The 12,563-nt window shown below is 34.7% G+C and overlaps 1 protein-coding gene across 8 annotated transcripts in view; it reads left to right on the forward strand.

Annotated features, from left to right (window-relative positions):
* The window catches only part of LOC123538548 (anion exchange protein 2-like), a 175,804-nt gene that overhangs the window by 112,603 nt on the left and 50,638 nt on the right, over window positions 1-12,563 (forward strand). For all 8 annotated transcript variants that reach the window (XM_045322722.2, XM_045322725.2, XM_045322721.2 and 5 more), the window contains 3 exons: window positions 9,897-10,160; window positions 10,907-11,114; window positions 11,724-11,896. In XM_045322722.2, the coding sequence (XP_045178657.2) occupies window positions 9,897-10,160; window positions 10,907-11,114; window positions 11,724-11,896 (645 nt within the window). The remainder of the gene's footprint in view (window positions 1-9,896; window positions 10,161-10,906; window positions 11,115-11,723; window positions 11,897-12,563) is intronic.

The following is a 12,563-nucleotide window of genomic DNA, read 5'->3' on the forward strand; positions in this document are numbered from 1 at the left end:
ACTAAACTTGATAAAGAGGTTGAAAATGACCAGCAGATGACTCCTATCGATTTTGAGGTTAGTGGGTCAAAGGTCAAGGTCACAGTGACCCGGAACAGATAGACCATTTTCGGACGATAACTTAACACTTAATAAGAAGGTTAATCATGACCAGCAGATGACCCCTATTGCTTTTGAAGTTTTTTTGGCAAAAACTAGAGAATACTTTGGTCTAAGATCACATTTGATACGGAGGTTATTATGACTGGTAAATGACCCATATTATTATTGATTTGAGGTCAGTACATCAAACTTCCAGTACACAGTGACCAAATAATGCAGAATCTGTTGCTTGTGCAGTTACTGAATGCATCAAGGGGGCATTTCGTGTTCTACGAGCTCTTGTTCAAATTTCTGTAATTTATGACATGGACTACTGTAAAATCATTTAATTTTGTGTGCGTGAAATGTCAAGGTTTTGGTCAGTATGCCTATTTCCTGAATTTAAGCATTTTATCTTTTAAAGATTAAACTAATAGAAATTTCATTTCTTCTTTAAGACTGGTTTGGTGCATTGAGGCAATCATAGGATCCACAAAAATTCTTCCACCTCTCCATCCCTGTAAATACTGCTCATTTTGCTGTTTGACCTGAAGATTTTGGTTTTCTTTTTTTTTTGTCTTATCCGAAGGAGTTCTTCAGCATGCCGATGATTTTCATGGTGGACTAATTTTTGTAGATTTTACTGTCAGTCCACAAAATTTAATCCCAGTGATCATAATTATATCTTTAACCTTTACCCTGCTAAATTTCTAAAATGGACTGGTCCATCATTCAATTTTGGCAATACCATTTATTAATCAAAGGGGTGTTCACTGAAAGTTTACATACTGAATAGCAAACAGTGGAGACCTGATCTATGTCTGCAGTGGTCACAAAGGCAGAATCACTTGAAGCCAGCAGGTTAAAAGTTGAAATTATTCCACATGTTCGAATCCACACAAAAGTAGCTATTTTGGCCAAGACCACAAATATTTCATTCCCACAAAATTAAATGATTTTATGGTACATATCAAGGATTACCATATTGTAAACAATAGTTGTTCAACGAAAATGTATTTTTAATGCTAAAAGACTATGTGGCAGAAAATAAAAAAAAAAAACAAACTGTTAATTACAAGAATTGGAGATCTCGTTAATTGTGGAGCACATTTAGTTGTAAAGCATTAACATTTGTGGGAAAAAAAAGGTGTCATAGGGTTGCAATAATATTTTTTTGGCAACAGGGGTGTATGGAGAGGTTTATATTATATCATATATCTAGCATGTTGGCAGCAAAAATGTGACTAGCATCTATATTTATAAGCTTTTCTTCATCTAAATGGTGATGTAGCTAAATTTCTCTGTATGCCTTTATCTTAGGTGCGGGTCATCATCTTTAAAGGTAAACAGTCTATATAATTTTAGCGAATTGTTTGATGACAGGTTTAGCAGTTATATAGATTATTCTTTAAACATGGGATAATTCAGGGTTCTCTAGGGGATTCCTAGAGTTTGTAAAGGATAAGCAAAATACTCCAGTTATCGGAAGTTGAGTGATCCAGACATAGACCACATTACAGTTAAAACTGGAGATCTTGAACTCAATTATCTCAAAATTCTGGCTATCTCAAAGACATTTTCAAGTTCTGGCCAGAAAACATGTGCACAAAATACCATTTTAAGTTAAATTTCGGTTATCTCAAAGTTAAATGCTTGAACCCTTGGAATTTGAGATACCGAGTTTCAATTGTATTAAATTTTGTTTGAGTGGTGCCAAGCTGTTAATGCTTCAGCAAGAAGTGTTTCAATGTATATAACTTGAAGAGTAGTACAGAAAGTTTCTATTCATTATTGAAGGTTGTAGTAATACTTTTAGCATTATTGCAAACGCCATGTGTTCATCATCAGTCATCAAGATGACATTGTCAGCTATTTTTGCCCTATCTTAATGATACTTGGTCACAATATTTGTCTCATGAAATTATATACGTACAAGTTCGAACCTTGGTTATCTGAGTCAAAAACTAGGTCACTAGGTCAAAAAATCGAAAACCTTGTAAGCAGTCTTGAGACCAAACCAGGTTGGAATGTTTGTCTTTCTGAAAAGTAGGCCACATTTCAACTTAGATCAGCTTGGGTCAAAAACTCAGTCTTTACATCGAATCATAGAAAGACCTTGTTATCTTTCAAGAGACCACAGTTCCTTTTTGATCATATGAAACTTTATCAGAATACTTGCATTTGAAGTATAGGTCAAATTTTAAATTGGTTCATCTGAGGACAAAAAGTAGGTCACTAGGTTAAATCATAGAAAAGCCTTGTCAACTTTCTAGAGGCTGTAATAATATTTTACGCGATCTGTATGAAAGTAATCAGAATGTTTGTGTATTTACAAAATCTAGGTCAAGTTTGAAACTGGGTCATATGGGGTCAGGAAGATCACTAGGTCAAATAATAGAAAAAAGGTTTGTTTACAGGGTAGCATTCCCCTTGTGTAAGAAATACTTAAAATGTATCCATGGACAAAAAAAATCTTTGTCAATGAAATGCTTTAAATATGAAGATAAAATGATCTTTGTTAATGAAACGCTTGAATTACAAGGGCAAAAATAACAGGTATTAACCTTAATTATTTAAGGTTTCTGGAGCACATTAGATTTTCTCAGTATTATATAATATTACGTTGTCATTGTTCCAAAACTCTAGACTAATGTGAATTAACACTATAGTGAATGTTCTCCAACAAGAATAAAAAAAAATGCCACCACCTACGTTAGTGATAGTGTTGTAAAGAAAGTGAAGAATTTAGTGTTTTCCATTAAGTTACTTTATATCAACAGTTTTATCTCTCGATTGAGCATAATTTCAGACAGATAGCAGAAATTTTATTTCCTGATGTTTTAATATTCTCCTCTATCCTGTAAAAAGCAAAGGTTAGGTTTTTTTTTTCATATAGCCAGAAATTGTTTAATTTTGACACTATAAAACACCATTCTATCATGTTTATGAAGGCGATGAATAATTATTTGGTTTTCGAAGTTTATTCTTGGAGTTGACATTATAAAAATGGTATATGTGGAAAATTTATTTATCATTGGGGCTTATTTCGATGGATTTGTGAAAAGTCTCCAAATTAGTGAAACTTGGTCATCCACAAATACAAAAGGGAACAGCACAGAAAGTTAGCTAATTTAGAATTGCCGCTTTCCCATACCAGAAGAAGCTTGTTTTTTCAATATGCCACTTTTTCCGATATAAGATACTGCTATGATTCCTTTGGCAGCCATGTTTTTATGATCTTTGCCCATTAGAAAAGAATCCATAGGCTTTTGCCCCTTTTCCCCTGCGTGGTTTGCAACCCATAAATTTTCATTACCCAGTTATATGTTTTAAAGGCACTGACCTCCAGATTTTGGCTATAAATGGCATTTCTTTAAAATTGAAGTTTGGTCATATTATGAACATTACAATATGAGTTTTTGTTTCTAAACTATCTTAAAAGTGCTAAATCAAGAAAAGAAAGCTGCCCGCATTGGGAATTGAACCTGGGCTGCGGCAGCAGTAAAAACTTTTCCATTAACTTTAGTATTACAGCCATGTAGAATATTTGAATAGTGAGACAGTTAAATATATAATGATATTTATAATTGAGGCACTGTGCGTTATAAATGTTTTTTGATTTTCATTGTAAAAATAAGTAAAAAGAACTAATTCTCATATGTTTCCATATAAACATATAGTGTGTCAGAAATTAAGTTTCAAAGCATTCTTAAGAAATATAGTACAAATTTCTTGATGCCTAAACTTTCCTTCTTTTCTTTTTGTTGCATGATCTGGAGGCCAGTGAAGTTAATACAAATAGCATTTTCAACTTAAAACATTTTTTAAATATTTAATTCCTTTGAATCATGAAAATATATTTATGGCATATTAATGGTAATTATGGAAGTGTGACTGTAATTTATTACTAAAACTCCTACTTAACTCTTGCCTCAACTAAATTCTGTTTCAAGCAACTTTTAACTTAATAAGCCTAGTATTTCCATTTAACGAACATCACTTCTGTTACGAAGGACAAGTGAAAGATTATCTTATTTTGAAAATTATTTAACGCGACCAATATACATGTATTAATTTTGTTATTACCTGTCATTGCTATGTAAAACAAATGCATCAGATAAGTGAGTTTCTGTTATTGTTAATGTATATTAATTTCATAGAGTTATTTTTAGAGAACCATACTGTACACCATTATTTATAAAGCAATTATGTGTAGAATTTGTTGTTTGTTTTTAGAGAATACACATAAATATTTTTTATTCTTAAGAGTTATTGAGTAACGTACAATAACATAAAATCATCATCTTCGTCAGAAATTTGTTTGAGCACCCAATAATTTATTCATATTACCGCTGTATATTTTATAACACACGTCTTCATGTTGTAAGGTAAGGTCATGCGATATACTTTCCCACCACTTAATATTGAACTAAAAAAAAAATTTTTTTTGTATTTTCTCTAACATAACTACAATAAGGTCACAAGCATATAATTTCATCAAATGCAAGGTTGTAAAGTTGTCAAGCGAATCTGTACTAAAACTGAAAAAAAAAAACAACAAAAAACATACAAATCTGTAGCAAACAAAAAGAAAAAAGGAAAACGAATACCGCCTCAATAGCCTGTTGGTAGAGTGTCCGCTTTGAGTGTGGGAGGTTGTGGGTTCTATCCCCGGCCACCTCATACCAAAGACGTGAAAAATGGTACCAGTAGCTCCCTTGCTTGGCACTCAGCATTAAAAGGGAAACTGAGTTTCCCTCTTCTCATACCCTCATGGTGATGGATTCCATCAGGAATAAGGTGTCAAGAGTGATTAATATAAGTTGCAGAACTTCCTTCACAATCGACCTAAAACAAATTATGCATAAACTAAAATGAATAATTTTGCATAAAAATATTAGACTATTAAATATCAGTCAAGAGTTATGATTTCATAAGTAGCAGGCCTCTTCATCTGTGAATTGTACATATATCCAAATCTCTTGATATTTTATTTTATAAATAAAAATAGTCAAAATATATCAGTTAAAATATGCCTTTGTTGTTTAATACTCCTACTATGAAATACAATTTTTTTAACAGTTAAGTGCTTGATACTATGAGTTGTGTAAAAATAATTAATTTTATATGACTGTGTTGGTGTAACGTTAAACCAAGAAAAAATAATCAATTTTATATAATTGTATTGGTGCGATGTTAAAGCCAAGAAAAACAAAAAAACAACAACGTTATTTTCAATCACCAAAAGGCTTCATTGACGCCTTAAATTGCAACATAAATTAACTCTTACCCTGCTAAATTTCTATAATGAAATTGTCCATACTTGAGTTAGGATAGTACCATTAGCTGTTAAAAGGGGTGTTTGGTTAAGTGCGTTTATAACAAAAAGCTTCCTATGAGATCAAAATTTTACTTCCTTTCGTAGTCAATGTATTAGAATTTATGATAGATTAATAAATCTTGTTTAAACAGATTCAAAGTGTGTTTATTATGATAAAGTAGAAAATTGAAGTAGAAAATAGCATGACTGTTCAGCATTTTCTTTGTATTTCTAATTGAGGCAAAAAATTAGTTTAAAGTCGTGAAGCTGTACACAGTGTTGACAGGTTATTCTTTAAAGGTCGTTATCGCTTACAACAGTAATAAAAATGATAATTATAATAATGATGAAAGGGAAGTAACTAAAGCTAAAACCAAGTTTATATATTTGTGAGAAAACACTTACATAAGGAAAGACAACTCTTAACAGGATGCATGGCTGACATTACTCTGTTGCTATTTTTAGCCCACCATCATCAGATGGTGGGCTATTAAAATCACTCTGCGTCCGTGGTCCGTCCGTCCATCCGTCCGTTAACAATTTCTCATTATCGCATCTCCTCAGAAACTACTAGGGGGATTTTGACCAAACTTTGTCAGAATGATGTATTGGTACCCTAGTTGTGTCCCCCTGTAAATCAGACTGGTTCAACAATTTATGAGTGAGTTATGGCCCTTTGTTTATTTCTATATTTTACATAGATTTATATAGGGAAAAGCTTTGAAAACCTTCTTGTCCAAAACCACAGAGCCTAGGGCTTTGATATTTGGTTTGAAGCATCATCTAGTGGTTCTCTACCAAGATGATTCAAATTATTTCTCTGGGGGTCAAATATGGCCCCGCCCTAGGGGTCACATGGTTTATATAGACTTATATAGCGAAAAACTTTGAATAACCTCTTGTCCAAAACCACAAGGCCTAGGGCTTTGATATTTTGTATGTGACATCATCTTGTGGTCTTCAACTAAGATTGTTCAAATTATACCCCTAGGGTCAAATATGCCCACGCCCTGGGGGTCATATGGTTTACATAGACTTATATAAAGAAAAACTTTGAAAATCTTCCTGTCCAAAACACAAAGCCTAAGGCTTTGATACTTGTAACGTAGCATCATCTAGTGGTTCTCTACTAAGTTTGTTCAAATTATCCCCCTAGGGTCAAAAATGGCCCCGCCCCGGGGGTCACATGGTTCATATAGACTTATATAGGGAAAAGCTTTTTAAATGTTCTTGTCAATAACTACAACATTCAAATTTGGACCACATGTATATTTTTGAGTGGCAAGATGAACCTTGACATGAGTTGACCTTGATTTTGACCTAGTGACCTACTTTCACATTTCTGTAGCTACAGCCTTCAAATTTGGACCACATGCATAGTTTTGTGCACTGGAAAAAACTTTGACCTTGATTTTGACCTAGTGACCTACTTTCACATTTTTGAAGGTACAGGCGTCGAATTTGGATCATATGCATAGTTCCGTGTTTCAAAATGAAATTTGAGTGACCTACTTTCACATTTCTCAAGCTACAGCCTTCAAATTTGGACCGCCTGCATAGTTTTTTGTACCGAAAACAACTTTGACCTTCACATCGACCTACTGACCTACATTCACATTTTTGAAGGTACAGGCTTCAAATTTGGACCACATGCATAGTTTTGTATTCGGAAATAAAATTTGACCTTGATTTTGACCTAGTGACCTACTTTTACATTTCTCAAGCTACAGTCTTCAAATTTGGACCTTTTGCATAGTTTTGTGTTCCGAAATGAACTTTGACCTTATGATTGACTTAGTGACCTACTTTCACATTTTTAAGGTACAGGCTTCAAATTTGGACCACATGCATAGTTTTATATTCCGAAATAAAATTTGACCTTGATTTTGACCCAGTGACCTACTTTTACATTTCTCAAGCTATAGCCTTCAAATTAAGACCACATGCTTAGTTTTGTGTACCGAAATGAACTTTGACCTTTACATTGACCTAGTGACCTACTTTCACATTTTTGAAGGTACAGGCTTCAAATTTGGACCACTTGCATACTTTTGTATTCCGAAATAAAATTTGACCTTCATTTTGACCTAGTGACCTACTTTTACATTTCTCAAGCTACAGCCTTCAAATTTGGACCACTTGCATAGTTTTGTGTACCGAAATGAACTTTGACCTTAAGATTGACCTAGTGATCTACTTTCACATTTCTGTAGCTACAGGCTTCAAATTTAGACCACTTGCATAGGATTGTGTACCGAAACAAACTTTGCCCTTGACATTGACCTAGTGACCTACTTTCACATTTCTCAAGCTACAGCTTTCGAATTTGGACCACATGCACAGTGTTGTGTACAGAAATGAAATTTGACCTTGAGCTAGTCAAGAAGTCTTGAAATTTGGAACACTCAAAAATGGCACATTGGTGGGCGTCAAGATCACTCTGTGATCTCTTGTTTGAACACTAAATAGTTCATTCACTACGTCTTACAGCAATACTGTTTAAACGATGTGTTACAAGTTGAAGCTAAAGTGAAAATAAAATATAGAAGTAGATAAAGAGAAAAAAAATAAATCATCTTACCCAGATTTTATCGAAAAATGACAAAGATGACAGCTTTATGTTATTGAACGTTACTATTTAAGTAAGTTTTAAGATTGTTATTAAAACTTGAATAAAGCCGTATTTGGAGCTTACGATTCTTAAAGACTACATTAATACCCCTACACTTTCCAGGGCCTTCACAGAAAAGCGTCTTCGCCCTCTCGATCAATGCGTTGCCCTCTCGACCAATATGCCCCCACCATTTTAAGCCAGGTTTCATATATCCAACTTGGTTCACAAAAGGATACCTCTCTATCACATATGAAAATTTTGTTAGCAATATGGGGAAAGGGCTTCAAATAGTGAGTGTTCTGTCATTGTCAGCTCTTGTTCTAAGCCTGCCTGCTTAGCTCATTAGGGAGAGCACAGATCTACGGGTTGATGGGTAGTGAGTCTGAACCCGGGCGAGGCGTATGTTCTCTGTGACGATTTGATAAAAGACATTGTGTCTGAAATCATTAGTCCTCCACCTCTGATTGATGTGGGGAAGTTGGCAGTTACTTTGCAGAGAATAGTACTGGTACAGAATCCAGGAACACTGGTTAGGTTAACTGCAGGCCGCTACATAAGTGAAATACTGTTGAAAAAACAGTATTAAACCCAAAACAAACAAATAAAAGCTCTTGTTTTTAATTAGGCTGTCTCACCAAGTTTTAGTAATAATCTTTTGAACAATACCTATCCTTGATGCCTACGGTTTGCGGTGCCTGTTTGCGTCTAGCAGATTGTTTTAACAGGGGTGTCAGGGAGGTCAGTTGTTTGATCTACTTCTTAGTTCTCTTCTTAACTAGTTTACTAACCTTTATCCTGCTATATTTATAAAATGGACTGGTCCATCATTCAATTTGGGCAGTACCATTTATTATTTGAAGGGGTGTTCACTGAAAATTGACTGACTGAATAGCGAACAGTGCAGACCATTGGTCGCAAAGGCAGAATCACTTGCCAACAGCAGGCTAAAGGTTAACTTTTGTTAGTATTAAAACTTTCTCATTTTGGATTTTGAAAAGACATCACTTATTGTTACAATACAATAAAATTGTACATCTTAAGAGAATAAAAGCAGTTATGTAATTTTCTACTTTCTATCCCTATATCTGATGTTTTGAATGGACTGTCTTTGTATTTTAATTGTCTCTAGGTTTGATCGTAACTATGACAACACATTTGAGACATTATTGATTTGAAATTGCAGTTTGGTCAATTTATAACCTTGCATGTCTAAGACAGGATTTAGTGTTACGTAGATTGGTAAGACAAAAGAGGAATGATATATAAGTTAGGACAGTATCAGGATATTTATGCCGGACATGATTTGTTTTGGTTACTTGAATTTCTGGAAATTATACTGAACTTATTTCTGGAAATTATACTGAACTCAGTTCTGTTTTAAGATTTTTGTGGGAAAATACCTGCATTTCATTCTGGGACTAAGGTTATATAACCAAGTGTGGGTACCAGTCTCAAAATCTCAGCCTCTGATTGGTTGTTCCTGAGGACAAATTTGAAATTGACCAATAGCAAGGCTGCATTTTGAGACTGGTCTCCAAACTTAAGGTTTTTTTTAGCCTGGGATTTTGGGAAAGGCTGCGAAGACTGTTGAAATCATATTTCAGGAACTGGTGTAAAACATTTGTGTTTAAAAACTGTCCTCATAGCAACGATGAATGTGTTTAAATGTGCACCATGGTCTGCGGCCAAACAGTATTTGTGCTGTAAATGTGTAGTTTTGCCTTTATTCTGCAGCCGTGAGTGTTAAAACTACATTAGAAACATGTATATGCTGTAAATAGTTTGGCCTTCATTCTGCAGGCAAGAGTGTTAAAACTTCACAGCTGACATAAATGCATTGTTACATAAAAAAATTCTAAAGTTTGTTAATCTGTGTTGCAGGATCTGACCTTCAGGACAAAGTTCCAGTGTCCGAAACTCCTTCTGAGGTGGATTTTAAGATAGCAGCAGTATCTGTACCAACCACACAAGCCGGTGTGATAGAGAACCTCCCTGCAAGTGCCCCTGTTGTTGTTGTTTTGAATGACGACAAAAAGCCAATGGTTTCTACATCAATCAAACAAGCGACAAAACACACGCCCATTCATGTTCTTGAATCAGCGATCCCTGGTGAAGAGGATCTATCAAAAGTCAAGTTCTTGCTAGGTAAAATGAACCATGCCATGAGAAAACCAACATATTGCATTTGCGACCAGCATGGATTCAAACCAGCCTGCGCTTCTGCGCAGTATGGTCAGGATCCATACTGTTTGCTTTCAAAGCATATTGCAATTAGAGAAACCATTAGCAAACAGCATGGATGGGCAGGCTGGTCTGGATCCATGCTGGTCACAAATGCACTATGTTGGTTTCTCATAGTGCAGCTCAAATATATTTTTCGGGAAACTGCTTCCTCAAATATATGCAGTGAAAATTACTCAGTTTTATTATATTGGAAAACAATGAGCAGGGTTTGAAAATAGAATACACCAAACACTGGAATATGCCAACACTGATTTCCTCTCGGATTAATAACTATCTCATTTATCCGTCTACCGAGTAGCGGCTTTTAAAATGTCGATTGAAATAGTAGAAAATTAATGTTGATTTTGATGTTAATGATAATAATTTTACTGTTGCTGTGATGATGATGATGTTGTTGATGATGAAAGTGTTGGTGATGATAATATTGGTAGTGATGATGCTGGTATTGTTGATACTGTTGCTGTTTATGTGTTCATGATGATGATGGTGTTAATGATGATGATGTTGTTGATGATGACAATGATACATTTTACACATTTTATACAATAATGATGCCATGCTTGCTAGTGTTGTTGCTGTTTTTTCATTGATGATGGTTGTTGTCACAGTTATGATGCTGATGAAGATGATGACATTTTTATTTCAAGGTGAAGCAGAATCAGATGGAGATTTTCAGAGGAAGGCGGAGTTTAGAAACAGTGATGATGATGATGATGAAAGTGGCAGTGAGCATGGAACCGCTGAGTTCAGTCCAGTTCAGAGCTTAGAGCTCCTGGACAGAAGTGAAGATGATAATGTCTGGCAGCTCGCTGATGAGGCCAAGATACATAAAAAAGTGCCTTCTGAAAAATCAAGGTATAATCTTAATAGTGGTATAAAAACTTACTTTGTTACTGTATCTGAAAAAAAAAACAACTCAAATATTTACTGGAGAGAAATGATGTTGTTTTTGCTAATGTAAGTTTTTAGTTGTTAATTATATTACAAATAGAAACACAAATTGGAAATACAAAAGTATGATTAAATCTTAATGGAAATTATATGACGGAGCATTTTAATTTTGATACGACACATTAGTGGCGATGTAACTACAACCTTTTTTTGGACCCTAGCAATATAACTGTTATTCAATCTATGATTTTACATATAACACCTCTTTTAAATGGACATAATTCATAGCAGAAGAGTATTTTCAATAAAGTTAAACACTATAAAAAATTTCTAGCTTTTCCAAAACCTGTAAAATGATTAATTTTCACGGGGGACTAATTTTTGTGCATTTGGTGGTAAGGCCAATCCACAAAATTAAATCCCCGAAAAAAATTCTTTCAATTGTTAAAATCCATGAATTTGATCAACGCAAGATAGCTGTTCTGGTCAGTACCACAAAACATTTTGCACCCACAAAATAAAATGATTTTACAGTAATATCATTAATTTTATTTGATCAATAATTTTTTGCAGGCATAAGCACAAGAAGCACCATCATCATCATCGTGAGAACTATGGTCGGGAAGATTTGTTACGTCGCCGACAGAGAGGAAGTGAGGTTCACATTCAAGATGCTCTTAAACGTGTTCCCACAGAAACAGAGGAGGCCATTATGTTACATTCAGCTGATCTTGACGAGATGGCCAGTAAGTATATCATAATCATTTGGAAACCTACAGCATACTGTAAGTCTGGATATTATTCTCAAATAAAAGTGTTTTGGGCTAGTGCCACTCAGGTTGGTTGTGCATTTAGTCAAGCCGTCATTCCAGGTCAATAATTAGACAATACTTATTCCTATATAGGTAAGACTTCATAGGATGATTGCCAGAGGTAGGTTGAAGACCCCTGTTATTTTATGATATTTTCGGTGTCAGCAGGTAGAAGGTCAAGGTCATAGTGACCTCAAGATTAAAAACATTTTCTGATCATTTTCTTAATGTTCATTGAGCATGAGACTGTGAAATTACACTGGATGATAGCCTTTTGTTGATGCCTCTGACATCAAAATTTTTGGTTTCATATCAAAAACTGGCCCATGGCCATCAGACTGTATAGCGGGAATGTCTGGTCATTAGAGGACCTGTACTATTTTAGCTCAGTTATGCCCCAGTCACACATACGGCGCGGATAGCTACGTCTAGCTACGGACAGAAACGTAGTAATCCGTATCGATCCGTACCTGAGCCGTACCTCAGAGTAGTCATTCGTATCAATCCGTACCAAAACGTGGTCAAAACGTATTTAAAACTTATTCCAAACTTGCAAGTTTCTCCAACTTTTGAACATGCACAAAAGTTTGAGCGAACCGTA

This window comes from Mercenaria mercenaria, chromosome 18 (genome assembly GCF_021730395.1).
Source record: "Mercenaria mercenaria strain notata chromosome 18, MADL_Memer_1, whole genome shotgun sequence".
Lineage (NCBI taxonomy): Eukaryota > Metazoa > Mollusca > Bivalvia > Venerida > Veneridae > Mercenaria > Mercenaria mercenaria.